The sequence below is a fragment of the Cuculus canorus genome, chromosome 3, assembly GCF_017976375.1.
Source record: "Cuculus canorus isolate bCucCan1 chromosome 3, bCucCan1.pri, whole genome shotgun sequence".
Lineage (NCBI taxonomy): Eukaryota > Metazoa > Chordata > Aves > Cuculiformes > Cuculidae > Cuculus > Cuculus canorus.
Window position 1 is genome coordinate 58,874,328 of NC_071403.1, and position 19,756 is coordinate 58,894,083.

Consider the following 19,756-nt stretch of genomic DNA (forward strand, 5'->3'; position numbering starts at 1 on the left):
CAAGTAATTGTTTGACAGATATGTCACAACACATGGCATTTTTGGCTCGAAATGTTGCTCAGTTAGTTACTGCAATTTCAATTTTTTGTTTTTACATTCAATATTATTAAGGAGAAGCTACAGTGTAGTTCAATGCTAATTAAAAGATTAGTATGAGAAGCGTTCTGTCTCTACAGAAACCAAGCCCTAGTTATTCTCAAAGGCAGATTCGTGTTCCTGGCAGATAAACCACCAGACTGATTCAGTACAATTTTGGAGGAGTAGGAAGGGATGTTAGTTTTACAGAAATGCTAAGGTGAAGGTGATAGTAGCACTCAATTTTAACTTATAAAACTAGCTCAGATGTTAATAGGCTGTTCCAGGGCCCAAGTGAATATGCAGAGTCTGCTTTTGCTCCATGGAAGATTGTGGGTAGTTTTCCAGTTTTATGAGACCCTTTAGGATTATCTCTGTAGATTTCATCTGCTGCGTGTATCAGTGCTCTCATGTTTTACTGCTCACCACTTCTCCTTTGTCCCTCAGGAAAGAAGTCCAGCTACAGCAGAGTTAAGAAATAGATTTGAAGTGCTAGGGGCTTTTGCAGTGGTAGTGCCTAAGAGCTCCATCTTAAGAGTTCTAGAGAAACCTTTTCATTCAATACAGAAGACAGCTACAGATTTTCTTAGTTATGTGATAGAATAAGGCAAAACTTTGCTCTTATATTGTAGGATGAAAGTCTGAAGCACAACTGCACCCTTCTCCCATTTCCCATTATACATTCAAAAGCACCATCTGTTTAGGATAGCAGAGAGGTTTTTTTTTGTCCTTAGAATGACTGTTGACATTTTCCAGATCACCATAGATTCCCTTTTATACTTTTTCTTTAGCACCACTATACACAGGAATACTGAAGTTGAGTACTCTTGTCTTAATTAGTATTTCAGGAATTTAATTTCTTCCAACACTGTTATCACTAGTCATCTGATACATCGTGTTGTTGCTAGCCTCATTACAGGCATCACCTTGCTATTTTTTGGTATTGCAGGCAGATCTCCTGTAGTGGTGGCATCCTGACACTGGCAAGTTTATGTATTTTCACTTGCTTCTGAGGATTCTGCATGCATGACACTATGGCTGGTTCAAAGGCATTTCTGCAGGTTTCTCCATTTGCATGTGCCAGATTTTTTTCTCCCAGGATCACTTTTGTCACCTTTCACCTTTAGAGGACAGTGTGCATTGAAAATAAAGATGGCAGGTGAACATTGAGAATAAAGATGTCCCTTGTGAACACGCTTTTGCAAAGATTTTCTCATAGGAAATGCGATACCATGGAATGTGCAAAAATGTCTCTTGCTAATGAAAATGTTCAGTGTTTCTTTTCAGTTCTAGGTTAGGTCTTCAGTAATTTCAGATCAGGTTTGAAAAAATGTCTCATCAACTATGCTGTTCCTAAATTATGGGATAATTTCTTGCTTTTCATTTTTCTTCGAGTAGAACCACTTCTAAATTTGGTGAATATACAGAAATGGGAAAGAAGAGCATATCAGCCTTGAAGAACTTGGATTTTAATAAAGGAAAAAATGGAGCAGAATTTAGGGTGGGCAGTTAGGAGTTTGGTTTCCTGATTCCATTCCCTGTCCGTTTACTGTGTGATATTGGATGGGTGAAACATCATCTAAGTTAATCTAACTATTAATGTTGGTTAGTTTCATAAGTGATGCATCCTTAAGCTGTTGCAAGCTGTGAGACAGAAGTGTTACATGTGTATTTTTTTATGTATCTAGGATAGCTGTATGAGCCATTCTTTTTCAAAGTTGCTCTGGTTGCCCTTACTGAAGTTGTCTTTTTTCACAGAATCACAGAATCACTAGGTTGGAAAAGACCTCTAGGATCACCAATGCCAACCATTCCTATCAACCACTGAACTATGCCCCTGATTATTTCATCCACCCGTCTTTTAAATACCTCCAGGGATGGGGACTCCACCACCTCCCTGGGCAGCCTCTGCCAGTGCCCAGTGGCCCTTTCTGTGAAAATTTTTTTCCTGATGTCCAGCCTGAACTTCCCCTGGTGGAGCTTGAGGCCATTCCCCCTTGTCCTGTCCCCTGTCACTTGGGAGAAGAGGCCAGCACCCTCCTCTCTACAACCTCCTTTCAGGTAGTTGCAGAGAGCAATAAGGTCCACCCTCATGCACTTCTCCAGGCCAAACAACCCCAGTTCCCTCAGCCGCTCCTCGTAAGACTTGTTCTCCAGCCGCCTCACCAGCTTTGTTGCTCTTCTCTGGACACGCTCCAGAGCCTCAACATCCTTCTTGTGGTGAGGGGGCCAGAACTGAACACAGTACTCAAGGTGCGGTCTCACCAGTGCCAAGTACAGGGGCAGAGTAACCTTCCTGGACCATTTGTAATGCAAGCCAAAATGCCATTGGCCTGCTTGGCCACCTGGGCACACTGCTGGCTCACGTACCGTCGGCTGTCAACCAACACCCCCAGGTCCTTCTCCTCTGTGTGGCTCTCCAGCCACTCTTCCCCCAGTCTGTAGCACTGCATGGGGTTATGGTGCTCCAAGTGCAGGACCCGGCATTTGGTCTTTTTAAACCTCATGTCATTGGTCTCAGCATTAAAAAAAAAAAAAGCAGAAGACTCTAACTGATTTATGTAAAAGATTTGCTTTAATGTCTACATCTTTATGTGAAAGAGGCTACTCTTCCATCCTTTCCAGTTATTCCCACATCAACACTTGGTAATGCTAAAACACACATGATAAATCTCAGAATGACATTCTACTCCATGGAAATAATCTCCAGTGTCACAGGAGCAACAGTGAGAAGGAAAGTAAATGGCATTCCCATGACAATATTAAAAAGAAACCTCCTTAAAATTGATGAATGTCTCCCAATATTTTTCCTAAAGAAAACCAGACAGAAAAAAAAGACATTTTTACAACTCCCAATCTTTGTTATCCGTTCTTCAGAAATTCCATTGACATGGGAAGTGGGGCAGAAATTGAGAAACAGGTGTTAAATTGTCTTTGGAAAATGCCATACCTATTGTAGGGGTTTTATGCCTTATTAAGAATTCTGGTCTTCTGCTAGTGAGATTGCAGAGGTATGGAGACATGTTTTATTATTCTGTATGGTAGTTTTGCTACCGTACAATTAAGATGGCACGATCATCTCCTAAGGAAAAAATATAAGTAACTAAAAATTCAGAACTATTCCTGCCTGTACAGTATTATCATCAGATAATGTGATTTAAAAAAATGAATTTGTGAAGGCAATTAACTTTTGAAATTTACATTATATTGCTTTTGTTAGCTGGGAAAAATATCCATCCCTGAATCATCCAGCTCTTCTGTCCACATGCATAGTATTGACCTTTGACATACATAGACACACTCATATGTGAGATAAAAGAACAGCATGGGAAGTTTACTTTCCTCTTTCTTGATTAATATCTTCAATGAATATATATCGAATAATCTTCAGTAGGAGATCAGAAATCATTATCTAAGCTACATAATAATAGACTTTCATCTTCGATTTTAAAGCCCAGTCACATATGATCAGAACTATAGAAAATGAATATGCTAAAACCATGAACTAGAAAACTCACATCACATTCCTTGGAGGGTCAGTTGTGCCTCAGCAGTTGATAAACTTAAACTGGAGGGAATTGTGGGGTTTGCGAGAAACTAAGGCATGAATACTTCTGGGGGTTTTGTTTGGTTGGTTTTTTTTCCCCTTAAATTGAATTGGAATCATTAATGGATAGATGGATAAGCAAATGTAAAAGCTAGAGTGGTACTAAATTCTTCTTGTTAAAATAATGCTGCTGGATCTAATATCCCTCGTTGCCCTCTCCCATTCCATAAATATATTTGTGCAATGATTTGGTTGCTTACAGTGCACTGATAACTTTGAAGCTGATTGTATTGCCTAACTTTTAGATAAGTTGCTATTTCTGTTTTTTTTGCCTAGCTGAAAATGCGAGCATTCACTGTGAGTATTGAAGACACAATTTCCTTGAAACTTGCAAAAGTAACTTGCTATCAGTAGTTAAGCTAGAGGTACTTTTATCTCAGATATATTCAGAAAGTGGTAGAAACCATGATACAAGCTCAATAACTCCTCCTCAACTCCAAATTTGAGACAGCAAGAAAAGATTTTGCTGCGTAAATAGAAGATTTCAGGTGAAACTATGTGATAGGCACAGATTTCTCTATGTAGGAAATTCTGCAAATATTTTTGTTAGTTTCCTAAGACTATTAAAAATACATATTAGCCCAGTTAAACATTTTTCCTAGCATTCTTATAATTTCATAGTGAACTCAGATTCATTATGACAAAGTTAGCCTTTGTAAATGCCACTGTCTTCCTTCCATCAGTTTTCCATCAAAATTTAGAGTAAAAAGAGGGAAAGTATAGAAAAAAAATTATTTCTCCCTGACTGTATATGAATATTGCATAGTCATCTTTTCTCACAATATCACATACAACTGGAGTCATCTGAAGGCATCTGGGTGTTAATGAAATCTGGAAAGATTTTTCTGCTTTTGGTTGAAGATGTGGAATATTATATAAAGTTCACCAATAAATGCAAGAATCTTCCTCCTCATCAGGGTTAAAACGTGAATTAGTATTGCAATCTATTTAGAGCAAGCTATACCAAACACTCTTGGATATAATTCCTACCATGGTAGTGGCTTTATTTCTCCTTTCTAAATTAATACTTGTGCATCATGTGTTAAATCACTTGGACTTGAACTGATTTTTAAGTTCAATTTATAGTAACGTTATTGAATGTACAGAGAGACAACACTGGTGTCAAACTGAGACTTTACTTAACACTGTTTTAGTGCAAAGGGGCTATCAGTGCCAGTTCATCACACATATTACCCATGCTGGGACTTCATTTCTACTCACAAATTGGTGTAAAATGCTTTAGTGTTGATGAGAGTCAGACCTATATTTTCTGTATTTGCAAGAGAATTATAATTATACTTCTGTGCGTCAAAACTAAATTGAGAAACTACAGAGGTAATTGTAACTGGATGAAATTTGGGGAAAGATTGGATCAATGGGATGTAGTGCAATTAGAAAAACCTGTAATTCTGTAGGTAGCACTTCCTAAACCTGGAGTATCTTATTGATTTTGATCTGGGCCTCTTAGCAAATTCAAGCAAAGCACCAAAAAAGGTCAGATCCTCTGGCTTCAGCTAGCATAAATGCAAGAATCTTCCTCCTCATCAGGGCTAAAACGTGAATTAGTATTGCAATCTATTTAGAGCAAGCTATACCAAACACTCTTGGATATAATTCCTACCATGGTAGTGGCTTTATTTCTCCTTTCTAAATTAATACTTGTGCATCAGTAAGTATATTAAATTTCTGATGATTCAGGCATGATGCAATAAAAATACTGTATCACAAAGAAAAGGAGACAAGTCTAAGGTAGAGCTATTTTAATGCAGATTTATAAAAGCCTTGTTAAAGGTAGTTTAGAAGTACTTTAGAAGGTAGTACCAACCTGACTGCATTGCCCTGTATTCACTCATGGAGCCTTTGAAAGCAGGATGCCAGATTTGTGGTGTTAGCTGTCATCCCTCTGGCAGACTCTTGTGTCTAAACTTCATGCTGAGGTAACCATCAGTTCAGCATGGTAAACAAGGCCCGTGGTTTAGTGGGTTCTGGTATTTAAATTGTCCTTTTAAAACAGATTTATGGTGCTGCAAGGTTTGGGTGGTTTTTCTGATTGTTTTAAACCCAGTGAATGTAGTTATTTCAGAGGGAATTAAGAAAATTAAGGCAACTAAATTATTTAACTGATTTCTGAGCATCTGTCAGATGCAGAGGTTTTTTTTTCATTAAAACAGGTGTATGTAAGAAGAGATGATGTGGCAAGAATTGGTAGCCATAAGACTTCTTAATTTTCAATCACTACATATAGCTCTTCAGAGAGAAAAATATCACTTTTAAAGGTCTTCTTTAATGTAGCAGGGGTAGATCATAGAATCAGAGGAAGGTTTGGGTTGGAAGGGACACCTTCCACTAGATGAGCTTGCTCAAAGCCTCATCCAAATTTTTCTTGTATGTTGATAACAAGTGGCTAGGAGTTAGAATCATACAAACAGTTGTAATAATGAGACATAAGTGGGAAATAAAGAAGTATTTCTATTTTAAACCATAAAGACGACTACCTCTTGTGAAATCTACTAAGAAAACTAGTAGATTCTCCTTTTCTTGATGACTTGGAATCAAGACTGGATGTTGGGTTAGAGTCCAGGCTGGTAGAATAAGCTGTTAGAACCTCCTGCAGAGTTGCTACCTCCTTTCCCACTATTGCTGTTTCCTTTCCTATGGAGCCACAGCTCTGAGGATTTCCTCTGCAACCAGCTCAGGCTCAGGGTCTTAAGGCACTGTCCCTGCCTCTCCCAACACACACACTTTTCTACACCACCATAGCATTTCTGGAGGGCCTTGTATGAAGTATTTAAATCAGGAAGGGGCAGTTTTTAATCTGAGCCAGGACAGGACTAGAGGCTGAAGAAGCCCCAGGTTGTGGCTGATGTGGATGGGCAAGACTGCATTTGTAGGAAGGGTGCTGCCCTGCACAAGGAACAGTGAAGGAGCAGTGCTGGCATGATGCTTCTTACAGCAGGACTTTTCCTCACTGAGTCAGTGGAGGGGGGAGACAACTTTGCAGCACGTGATGATGTTCTTGCACTTGTCTATGTAGTGTTTAATGTTATCTCTTTTTCAGGTCCTGCTGTGGCCAAGAAATAGCATCTGACAGTAAACTGATTGTACGCAAATGCAGAAGTCAGGCAAAGCTAAAATCTTTGGTTTACAAGGGAAGAATTTGCTGATATTTTTTGCTGTAGTAAGCAAAAATGAATAAGTAAAGCTGGACTGTGTTTCTTAGAAAACATATTAAACCTGAAAATCAGTATTTTTCTGGTTAATTCCTTTTTCCAATTGCAGGTTCAGTGAGTGAAAAGCTGCCACAACGAGAAGGTGCGGGAAAAACAGGTAAATATCTTAGTTGCCCTTTAAATAGAAACTAAAATAGATGTGGGATACAGCAGTGTGATTTTCCAGTTGTTTAAATGACCAATATATATACATTGTGTATTATAGCTGCATATATAATATGTATACATGCATATACGCCATTCATTTTATGCCTGCATTGTAGATATTTAGTAAATTTATGACTATCTAAATCTATGCATGTAATTCTCTATATATGCATCTACATTGTGTTTTTCTAGTCTCAGTCCTACAGGCTTTGCTGTTTTGTGGTGTTGAAAAATAACTTTTCTTCTCATAGCAGTACTCTGAAATATTTTCCATCCTGTTTGCTTGCCCTGGAGGACAGATTATTCTGTCTCTTTGATAAAGACAGCATTGTGCAGTCCTAAACTCTTGGAAACTAGAGTTCTCACTTTATTTCTATAGCAATCAGTGCTTGTGTCATATTGGACCCAGCACTTTGCACAACATGGTGATTAATTTGTCTGATGGCTTACTTTCATGGCTGGATGATTGTTTTCTTTTAGAGATAGATCATGATGTATATCTTGTTGGCAAGACAAAATCTGATGCAACTCAAACATAGCTGTTAGATTTAAATGAGGGAGGGAGATGTCTGTGCTTTGAACATAATTAAAGCTTACACTCCAATTCATCTGAATTCTTCTGAAAATGACATACTAAATGTTGCTGTCAGTTACAGTGGCATAAATTAATTTAAAAGAAGATACTCCTGTTTGTGCTAATATTAATGACTATCTGTTTGGTCCACTATTATTGTAATTGAACTATGTTTTTTACATGAACTTTTGCAGCATTGCAATATGCCGAACATTTAAATAAACTATTGCACTGTTAATGAAGTTCTGGACTGAAGTTAATGCCTTTTAGGCTATACAGATATCCTGTACCATGTATTTGGTTCATTGATAAGCAAAAGCAAACCTCTTTCTTTCATTTGGGTTGAGGGAACTTGAGGTGAGTTTTATGATTCAACCATGAAACATCAGCTGAGTTCTTTTAAAAAAAAAAAAAGTATAAACTGTTTTAAATGCTGCTTGGACCGAGTTCAACAGGCTGGGGGTAATCATTGCTAAAGTTGCAGGATAATATCCAAATTTCAGGTAATAGTCAAATGTGTCATAAACTGAGGTAGTGTATCAGAAGATGGTTTAAAACTAAAACCAAATTTTGGCTGGGCTCTTGGTAATATCTACCTACTGTAGGCTACCCTCTGAAATTCTGTGATTTCTGAATCACATACTGATTGATGATCTAAATATATGTCTCAATTCTCAGTACACTAGGATACTTGATGGCCTCTGTAAAATTAATTAATGGTGTTATGCCACCATCCGGAGAATGCCAGCAAAACCAATGAGAAGTGACAATCTGTAATGCCATTGGAGTGAAGTATCTTGTCATTGCATGGACATGAAGAATGAACATTATTAAAATGTCTCCTTATCCTATGGTTAACACATTTTGCAGTGAAAATAAGTTTCTGTTGCTGCTGCTTTGGGGCTTTGGAAGGCGTGTAGGTTGATGTTCATGGCTGCAGATTTAGTTTTACCTGCTATCAGAATTTTCTCTGTATTTGCTGTCAACTAGGCTAAGGCCTCTAGAGGTGAAGGGCAGAGTGCCTCCAAATCCTCCCCATGATTTGCATAAAGACAATAGAGACATACAAAAAAACCCATGATGGTGGCAACAAAGAGCATAGGAGGAGGGTGTATTCTATGTAGCAAGAAGAAACAGAAACTGTATTAGCCTTAAAGCTGCTGTTCACTGTTACCCTGGTAGGGCTGTATGCAAGAGAAAGCTTCTCAGCTGCCTTCAGGTCTAGCTTCTGTGAAAATGTCAGGAAAATAATCTGGAAAGAATGTTGGTCTGACATCCGTCTGTGAAACTGCTAGAAATACTAATAAAACCAGTGCATGGAAGATACTGTTTACTGGAGACAAACCTTGATCTTGGAGTTAGCTCCATGCTAGAAGAAACAGCATCAGTGGGAAAATATGGGCTAGGAAGGCCTACTAAGTTGTATTTACCGAATATCTGAAGTGATTTTAAATAATGAAAATGTAATAAGGTGAAGATGGATCTTTAGGTACTGTTCTTTTTCACAGAATGCTAACTTAAATAATTTTTCATATGGAATTTTTCTTTTCCAGCACTACTTCCACTGTGTTTCATTGAACCTAAAATTAGTTACATCCTCTTATAATTTCTGTATATTTTCCTCCTTCTTTTCTTGCAGTAGTGGATGGACAGAAATGGTGCACCAGAGGCTAAGAATTATGCAAACAATATTCTGGTTCTTTAATCTCTGAATCTTGCTCACAAAATCAGCTTGATAAATAGATTCTACTGTGCTGCAAAAAACTTTCATTTTAAGGTTTCAACATGTCTGCAGCCACTCAGTTGTCCCAGACCGCTTTTGCTTTCACAGGTCTTGCCTATTCTATGCATTTGTCTTCTTACTTATTTAGAAATGCTGATTTGCTTATTTATAATCTATAAGTACCAATATACAGCATTAAAAATGAAGAATTACAGTCCAGGGATTGACCTGATCGCTTCATGCCTTGTCAAAGACCCTGCAATCATTTAATCAGCCATAACCTCAAAAGTCATCCATTTATAATCCGGTCTGCAAATGCTGTAGTTGTAATATATATCTATGTTGTGTAGTGCCTATAAATAATGTTTAAATTATTGTTTGTTTACTGGCCGGGGCTATGTGCAAATCACTAGTATCAATCACGTATGTACACTTATTTAGCTCACTCTCATAATTGTAGTCTCCTTGCAAATCTTTTCCATTCTGAATTCAGATGATGCCTCAGCTCCTGCGCTGGAGACTCAGCCTCAAGGTGATGAAGAAGGTAAGCACTGACAGGAATTTAAGAATGCGGTATTGAATGATATAGTATGGACCATGTACCACAACATCAAATGATGCATCAAATGCATCAAATGCATCAAAGTAGAGTTAGGGCTACTGCTGGGGCAGTTGCAAGAAATTGCAATAAATAGGAAGCATCTGTATCATTTTCCAGATAAAGACAGCAAACAAAATAGAGTCTTTACTTACAAGCAACACATTTTGTGTGATAGTTTTGAGGTGACACTGTAGCTATGGAGTTTGACATTAGCAATTGTAATTGTCGCTACTCAGGACAGAGATAGATTTTAAATTTGAGACAGTGCAGATTAAAACTGTATAGTCAAATAAAGAAGTTAAGGGGAAAAATCTGTTCTCGTGATATTGCTTAGTAGTATTAAATGTGGTGTTTTGTCAGGCTTATTTGTCTCTGGGAAAATTCTGTAAATGGAAAGCTCAAGGCCCACAAGCAATGATAGTCCTTTATTGTGGCTGCCTTACCAGTCACTACAAATCTCACAGAATCTGATCTGAAGTTATTACATATTTTGGGTCCACACTGGGAGACTTCCAAGAAGTCATAATTTTAATTTACAAACATCTATTTCAACTTTTTGTATGAGTGGGATAAGGAAGTTAGACCTTTGCATAAATAAAGATTTTAACTGTTCTAACAGAAACCAGTGTGCCCTGCTCTTTTTTAGATTCATGTGTCTTTAAAACCAGACACTTACTATTCAGCTACAAACTATTCTGTTGTCTTTTTTTCTAGATATAGCCTCTCGTTATCCTACCTTATGGACTGAGCAAGTAAAGAGTAGACAAAACAAAACCAATAAAAACTCAGGTAAGAGCTTAAGTTGTTCTTACTTTGCAAAGCTCCTTTGATAACATGCGTTAAGCTTTGTGAAAACTGAAGCCATTCAGTGAAAGCCATTTTAGCAACAATTATGCTTCCACTCTCATCTTAGTGATTTGCATTCTGATGATTTTGTAGGCGTCTGCATCATATGTTCCTTTTATACGGAAATATTTTTTGGCCAGACTTTGCTAGGTGTAAAATGACAGTACTCCAGTAAGGTCTCTGGCTTACATCTGTTTGCATCTGGGAATGGATCTGACATTTATTTTTTTGCATACTCTTTAAATCTCTGCCTCTATTTTATCTAAGTGTATTTTCTTTTTTTTCTGGGCAATATGTAGCAAGAAAGTACTTGGAAAATGCCAGGTGAGTTACATGTGTTTAGTTGTAAATCTTTGTCAAACCTGAAAAAAACCTGAAAAAAAGAAAGAAGTGGTCAGTTAACAGGAAATTGGAAAGACAGTGTTACCTGCTTTTTACTACATCACTCGCTATTTAAAAACTGATCACCAGTTTCCTGTGAATTAATTTATTTTTCATTTTTTAGAATTATTCAATTTTGGCTTTCTTTTTTTTAATCACTGTTCAGAACTGAGTTCTGTAAAACTGGACTAGCAATGTCAGGCAAATGTCCTAAGACTGAAGGCTCTAAACTATTCAGAAAGATTCAGTGCTTTGGTGGGCTATAAATTTTGATGCCTTCCTCACTGTTCCTTCCTTTCAGTGGAATAAACTGAGAGACAGACATATCTTTACTAGGAGGTTTCCAGATTTTTATATAAGCTATTTTTAACATCACGGCAATAATTATTGGCACTTTTCCCTCTCCTTCATGCTCCAGTAGGCACTTAAGGAAAGGACTTTAAACAGAGCGTAGACAAGAGTTTGAAGCAAACACTTTTCGTGCTGGAGATTTATTCTGTCATTTCTTTAGTCAGTTTTAAGAACAGAATTCTTTTGGAATGTCTGTTGTGTAAAATATGTGTATAGAAATATTTCACTTTTAGGAGTGTTTTTTTCATTTTTACAGTGCTAGAGACTAGATTTAAAGCAAGAATTCTTGAGATTGCAGTGCGGCTGTTGGAAGCCAGAGCTTCAACACACACGTACACAAATTAGAAAAATACCAAAGAAAAGGCAAGTTTATTACAGGGAACTTATAACGTCCAGTCCCTATAAAGACATGTTTACAAAGGAAAAGAAACCGGGAGTGTAGCCTACCTGTCTTATCATTGGAAACTCACAGTGTATCAGCATCAAAAACATGATTGTGTTAGATTTTCTAACGTCAGGACTTGATCACAACTGTACTAGGTACAGGGGAGCTCTGGAAAGCTAATGCATGCTGTGGTCTATGGTGCCATACCTGAACTAGTAGAAGCAAGCGAAGCAGACACTACATAGCCAGCCTTGCTTTGGTTTGTAAGCATACCTGATGTGCCAGAAGGGATAACTGCTCTCTCTGCTGTATCTTCTCTTGTATATGTAATATAACATAATCAATCAAGATAGGTCCAGGTACTAAAAACAGTGTCTTCACAGTTTCACTATCTCTTGTATCTCTCCTCCAAACTCAACAAAATGTAATTGTCATCAACAACTGCATATTTATAAGTTGTTTGATGACTGAGCCTCACTGATATTCACTAAACAGGTCTTTTAAGGTCTTGAAAAAAATGGGTTAGATTTTCCCCTTAATATCACTCAGAGTAGTGACAAGGCTTTTGGGAACATCATTCACGGAGAATGAAATCTGAGCTGCTGTGTGTACGGAATAGGAAGGACCTGATGACTGAATCCAGTGGACTGTAAACTGACCACCTTTGAACACCCAGGCTTCTGTATAAAGGATAAATACAGATGTCTTCTTTACTCAATTTGCTTATCAAACTCTGATTCAGATTTAGTCATGAAACACAAGAAAGCTTAATGAAATGTATTTGTCGGAATAAAATGAGGAGAATTTATGTCTGCATATGAATGATGTTTATGAAACAAAAGATGAAACCAAAATTAGTTATAATGGGCTAAATGTCCTTTATTGTTCTATAGTAAACCAAGTGCTTTCCAAGAAATATTTCAGGTGCAAATAACACTATGACCTACCCTGCCTGTGGAAAATAACTGAAAAAAATAATGCTAAAAAATTCAAGCAAACTCCAAATAACCTGTTTAAAAGCTGACTATTTTAGTCTGTATTGCTTTTATTTTTTTCTGTTTTGTTTTTTTTTCCCCTCAGTATGTCTTAATATGTCATAGTCAAGTAGCTAAAGAAGCTCGCCTCATCCTGAAAAATCAGTCTTCTTAGGATTATGTTTTTGTGAGTCCAAATGAATACATTAAATTTATTGTATTCATCCTGAAGTAGTTTTCTTTTGCTACTCCGCAAGTGAACTGCCAGTTACAGTTAGCTAGTAAAATCAGCATAAGCTTTTAGGTTTTAGAGGAGAGAAACTAATGACTCAGGAAACTCTAGTTTATATTAGTTATCCAGTGCTCTCATTGGATTAAATCAGCCTAAATTAATTTAGCACAGAGGCATGCCGTTTGGGAGATTTACAGATATGAAGCATGAAATTACTGGATTACATATCCATGCTCTATAAAGAATTTGCGTGCATATTCTTTTTTTTCTTGGTTCAGAGAAATAGGGCTTTCCTGCTCACTAAAGGCATTTGCAGGGTGGTATTAAACCTACTAGCTTTTGATAACAAAATACTACTGTTGGCAAAACCCCCATCAACACTGGGTCATGTAACAATAGCTCTGTTTAGACTGGTGGATTTGGGCAGAGACGTCTCAAGTTTAACTCTTTTTGTATATTGAAAATGATTTTCAGTTTTTTTAAAAAGACTTTTTCTTCCCAGAATTGGGAAAAATGTATGCATCTGGTTGCTAAGATAACAATGTTTGCTGAGATTATGTTTTTTACATGTACCGTGATGCCTTCTCAGGTATTTTGCGATTTTTTGGTTTCTTCTGGATTTCTTTTTACCCCCACACTCCTCATTTCTTCCTCCATTTCACAGAAAATATTGTGGGTTTGCCACGTCAGATTGACAAAAACGATAATTACAGCAACAGCTAGCAAAAATAAGTAGAAATGCGTTGAAAACATTAAACACAGGCCTGCATGGGTTCTGATTAAGGCATCAAAGTGTAGCATCCTACACACTGCAGTCTGTATGTGAACGTGGTGTCTAAATTCCTTAACTTTCAACTTATTGGTTGAAAATTCAGGTAGTATTCTTTTAGAGCTGTTGTGTTTTGTAAAGACTAGAGAACAGAAGGACAGAAGGATTTTTGTCTTGATGAAACTAGGTATTTTGGACTACTTTCTCAGAAGCTGCAAGTCACTTTAACATCAGGGCTAGTTTCAACCGTGATGTGGGTGGAGAACATGCATGACACAGCATTCATGACAGTGCTTTCCCATCACTTAACATGGAAAATGCAGTTCCCTGAGGAAGGCTCAGGTTGAGCTGTAGATCTCTTAGGTTCTCATTGGTACCTATTGGTAGAGCAGATGTTTATATCCCTGTGGGATTCTTGGGAAGCAAGTGTGACATTTTTCAGAGGGTGTATGCCCTTCTGGAGTTTGAGTATCAGCAAAGGAAAAGTAGTTCAATCCTTTTCACAATATCCAGTGAAACTTAAGAGTTATTTTGTTAGCTTGAATTTAAGAACCAATTTTTTCTATTAGTCTGTTGTGGAAGCACTTCCATGAAAAATAAATTGGGTGACTTTAACTGATAATATTGTTAATGTTAAAAAAAATCTTCAATGCTGAGTAATTTCTAAGTACAATCTGTACACCACACACATGAGAATAAATAAAAGTATGAAATATCATTAATTTGGCTAATGCAGGATACAAATGTTATCCATAATCTGGAATATACTTACATATGTTCTTAAGGTCTTTAGAGATTCTGGTGATAATATAATTCAAGTTAAAAGAGACAGGGTTAAATAACATATAGTTGGCTAAGACGCAGTTTAATGGATTTACTCTTCCGTTCTACTCTCTTATCATTAATAAATTTTGTTCTACGCAATAAAGATTGCGTAGTATGTCATTATTGGCACTAATGATTTATATGTTTGTTGATCAGTTGTGTAGTTTATTTAATGAGCATTGTGAAGTGATAAAAAAATTGGTGTTTGTTTTGTTGATAATCTGGTATGGTTAGGAAAACAGAAGACAGGAAGAAATAGTCATAATTCTTTGTGCATAGTACTGAACTTAAATTTGGTCCGTGTGTTAAATTTTAAATGTATGATAGAAATTTAGGGCCCCTGGTAGTCAATGGCAGAACTCCTGGACAGCAGTTGAACAGCCATTCATACTCTGACTGCATGCTATTAGTTCACCCAGTAGTTCACATTTCATCTGGATCAGGCACAGAGACGTGATACAGTGTTTGTGCCAGCTTCGTGCTGTCTGCCATCTTCATGCTTAGATGCTTCAAGAAGCTGTTAGTGGACAAGCCATACATGATCCAGCATAAAATAGTGTCACCCAGAGGAAACTCTGTTTTAGCATGAAGCCTGCTGAGGGTCAGGCTGTCAAAATTAACACATCTGTGCAAAAGGTAGTGAATCATGTGATGATGACATTTTTTCATCCAGAAGGGAGAATCCTAAATCAGAATTCATTGTCTCCTCAAACTATGGCTTTAGTGACTTCAAGAGTGCCCAGATTTTAGCCACTGTGCCTGGATATTCTGGTGGTATAGAATCATCTTCAGTTTAATTTTTTACTTTGGCTGTACACACAGGAAAGGATGACATAGTTTTTTATTTAATTTTCTGATGCAACAGAGTATTGTTTTATTGCTGCCATTTTACTACAGACTATCAGTTTCAAGGCTTTAAAAATCTGTTACAAGTTTTCATCAATTAGGCTGAAAGTATTCAATCCAACAGGAGTTTCATTCTCAAAACGCCTTCTGGAAGAACATTGAAGTGCACACACAATGATGTAGTATAGCCTGGCTGCATATGTAAATGAAAACGGTATAATATCTACCGTGAAAACATTCCTAGTAGAAGGGAAATAGGGAATTCAAAGTGATAATGTGACTAGCAATTATGTCTTTATATCAAATAGCTGTTTGCATTTATTTGTCTGTATAGTCTGAATCTCTTGGCAAAGTCTGCCAGTAAGACTGATTAATGTGACAGAGTGACATGCTAAGATTTGAATGCAGTTTTTATTGCCTTGTCATCTGGCTGCTTTAAAGAACTTGTATATATGATTTTTTTTTTCTCACATGGAAACTATTGTGGCTGCCAGTGTGGTTTCTGTTTTGTTAGATTGCTTTGTTTTGTTTCTCAGAGGTAATTGCTCCAGTGGGATCCCTGTGCACTGATCATTCCCTGAAAGTCATCTTCTTGCAAAGAATGAGGACAAACCGTGTTCTTTGCTCCAGTGCTCGCATTAATTCTAAACTGAACCTGGCTAATATCCTCCTGCTATGCCTATCCTGGCAAAGCTCAGCCCTGAAACTGAAAAAAAGCCTGCATGAAAAAAAAAAAAAAGTAGCGTTTTCTTTCAAAGGAAATAAATGTAAAAGTTTATGTCTCTGCTCAATCACATGGTTTCTGATAGCCATTCCTTTCTAAGCATTGGAAAATCAGTAACTTATAGACAGGAAAATGACTAACAGCTCAGTGACTTTGTATTTATTCTCATTAATTGTTACATTTTACAGATGTTCCTTTTTAATAGTGACTGGAGATAAATTACGTGCAGCTGAAGATGTGTGAGATAGCAAGAAAAAAATAAGGTCCTGTTGCATGTTCCCAGTTACATTTTGGATTAGAATTATTGCACAGTGTGAAGATTTGTGATATGGAACCAGTTATAATACAAGGAGATCAAAATGGGTATCATAACAAACTGAGAAAAGAACACAGGAAAGAGTGAGAAGAGTTTTAAAGCTTATTACCTCCATTTTTCAGCAGGGCTTCCTAGTAAGTCTTGTGTTGGTCTGAAGAACCCTGGCCAATCTTCTGTTCTCGAAAGGAAGGACAGGTGAGGACTTTAGAGCAGAATATGTATATGTGTCCAAAGAGTCCTGCGCACTCTGAATGTGTTATGCCTATACTGGACATTCAGAAATTAAGTTTAAATAAGTATATAATATGTCTTAGCATAGGAAAATAGCCTCAGTAGAAATGGTTTATTAACTGAACACCTTTGAGTTACGTAGGAAAAACAGTGGGTTTTTTTTTCCTGGCTATTGCCTCATTCTGGCCCTAATGGCAGTGTTTCCTTCCAGCTGTTGGTGAGGTATCAGCCATACCCAAATATGGGATTTGCATTCCCAAACGTGTTATAAATGCACCCATTAGCTGTAGCTGTAGAAACCGAGAATGTTAGAATAAGTTGTGGAAATACAGGCATTTGTGCCTTTCTATGGCCGAGGGCATCTGATAACTGTGTGAGCTAGAAGATTGGACAGCCTGCTGGATATTTGTGATGTTCTGACATGTAGGTTTCATAGTCCAGAATACCTGAAATGGCATTGAATTGAGCCCCAAGAACCTCAATTCAAACCATAAAAGGAAAGCAGAAGGCAGAACTATTGATTTAAATAACTCTTCAAACATATCAATTGGCTATTAAGTCCATACATGGATTCTGTCAATGAGAGCTCAGTCCATTACAGGGGGGGCATCAGACTCTGCCAAATTTTGGACAAGTTCAAATCCAGCTATTATTAATGCAAACTTTATAGCTCATCTGCAGGTCAATTCTTTATGCCAGAAAAGGGACTAGCGTTTTTTCATGACACCTACAGCTGAAGTCTGAATGTTTTGTAATGGTCACAGATCTGTGTTTTGGTCCTTGTGAAATCTGTGGGTGCTGGAAAACATCAGCTGGTAGAATATTTTCTGTTTGGCCTGTTATGTCAGCGAGCTGAGCATGGAAGATAAGTTAAAAATCATTGTGATGAAGCTAACTAAGCAAAACTGGTACAGAGGAGGACTGGAACATTCCAGGCCAACAGTCTTATGGCCTCCTCAGAATCTTTGGGTTCACTCTGGTTGCTGACTTACTAAACGTTCCCTTTAGAGTTCCTGAACAAATTCAGGTATTTGGATTGAACTGTAATATCTGATTTATATTTTATTATAAAATCAGTATTGTTAAGAAATTGTTGGGGAGAGATATGTGTGAGGCATGTCATGTCTTATTATATCCCCTACTGTTTTATTTTTAAATATTTTGAAGAGGAAAAAGTAGTTCTTTTTTCTTCTCTTCCACTTTTTTGTTATTTTTTTTTTTGTCAAGAAACAGAATAGTTTCAGAATAGTATTCTTTTAGATACTCCTGAGTAGCTGAAGACACGGTAACTTTGAAACTAGTGATTGTTCACACTATCAGGGCCAATGATTGACTTAGTTTCTAATATTTGTCTTACTTTCCAATTTTTATGTCTTTATGTCTTACTTGTAATCTTTTTAACGATACCCTAGTCTTGATATAGCTATTATACAAAAAGAAGACAGAACTCTTCACCCTCCTCAGTTGTGAAGAAAATTGCTCTTAATCCTCTTTGGTTCTCTTTACTTGCCTTGCCTTTACTTGCCTCACCTTGCCTGTCCTAAGTTGGTAAGGGAAAATTACAGTTTTCTTTCAGTTCTTTCAGCCTCTTCCAAGAAGATAAAATTTTCCAGACCTCCCCACAGTGCTTGTATATTTTGGTACATTCTTAATTTGCAGGCTGCTAGATCATGCTTATTATGGTACTGTCCTATCTTTAATAATCCATTTCACAAGCATTTTCATTTATCTTCATTTAAATTTCACATATTAGTTCAAAACTTCTATAAAGATCAAGCACTGACATTTCCAGTTTTTTTCCTCCCACTGCAGGGGAAGATCCTTCACTCTAAACCATTAAAAAAACAGAGCTCTGTTTTAGATCCAGTTGATGTTTTTTATACTCAAGATGTTCCAGGTTTTATTGGACCCCCACTGGGGGGTGGGGAAGAAAAAAGAAAAAATAAAGAAAATATCTGTTTTATGCAATGTTGATGATTTCTGTTTTACTACATGTGTTAAAATTTGATGCCAAGAGATAGTAATCTTTCCTGACCAATTTTTATTATATCACATTACTTTCTGCAGCAACTAAATGGCACAAAGTCGTGCTTGAATTTCTCCTTTAGTCTTTAAACATGTACTCCCCCACGTACCCCTAGATTTCCACAATTTACCAGACATCAGATTGCAAAATCATAGAAGCATCCATAAACTTCATAAATACTAAGAAGGATGTCGGGCTATCAGTCTATATTTTAATGACAGTTGCAAAAAAAATAATGTTAATGCACAGAAACATATTGGACTGGCTCATGTCTAAAGACATAATCTTTCTGGGAAATAGATAAACATTCTAGTCAAGACAATCTGGGTCTGACTACGGCAACAGCATGATTGCTGTGCAGTATATAGGAGATAGGTCTCCCAAATTTTGCAGGCAATTAGAAGTACAGCAATGTCAAAAGTAAGAGTTTCCAGGCCTTCCATCATCATCTTAATGACCTGACAGTTAGGAGAAAATTTCCATATACCATGCAGAGATGCCTTCACTTCCCTACCCATTACTCCAATCAACAACCCTAAAAGCAGTGAATATAGATAGCAACCTTTGCATTTCTTTTCCGATACAGTAAAGGTATTTTTTTTCTTTATTCTGATACACTTTCTTGGGCAAGAGGCCCAGGTCAAGTGTTGGCATATAGAATTAGGCATCTAAATTTGCAAACTGGCATCTAAATAATAGTCCTGTTTTGTTTTTTTTTTTTCCCCTGAAACATTAAGAATCCAATACTACTGTTGAGGTCAAGCCAGTAAATATATATAACAAAATGAAAGAAATATCAGCAATGTCAGAGAGTGTTATGACTCATGTTTTCAAAACTTCAGTAAATTGGTAGTTATGCTCTTGAACAAGAAGAAACTGTGCTTGGAATAGAT

General features: G+C 37.1%; 1 protein-coding gene across 4 annotated transcripts in view; it reads left to right on the forward strand.

Annotated features, from left to right (window-relative positions):
• Nucleotides 1–19,756, forward strand: part of SMOC2 (SPARC related modular calcium binding 2) — a 139,523-nt gene that overhangs the window by 57,933 nt on the left and 61,834 nt on the right. For 2 of the 4 annotated variants that reach the window (XM_054063327.1, XM_054063326.1), the window contains exons 5-7: nucleotides 6,962–7,009; nucleotides 9,817–9,900; nucleotides 10,672–10,746. In XM_054063327.1, coding sequence (XP_053919302.1) covers nucleotides 6,962–7,009; nucleotides 9,817–9,900; nucleotides 10,672–10,746 — 207 coding nt within the window. The remainder of the gene's footprint in view (nucleotides 1–6,961; nucleotides 7,010–9,816; nucleotides 9,901–10,671; nucleotides 10,747–19,756) is intronic. The other 2 variants (XM_054063329.1, XM_054063328.1) reach the window with 1 other exon arrangement.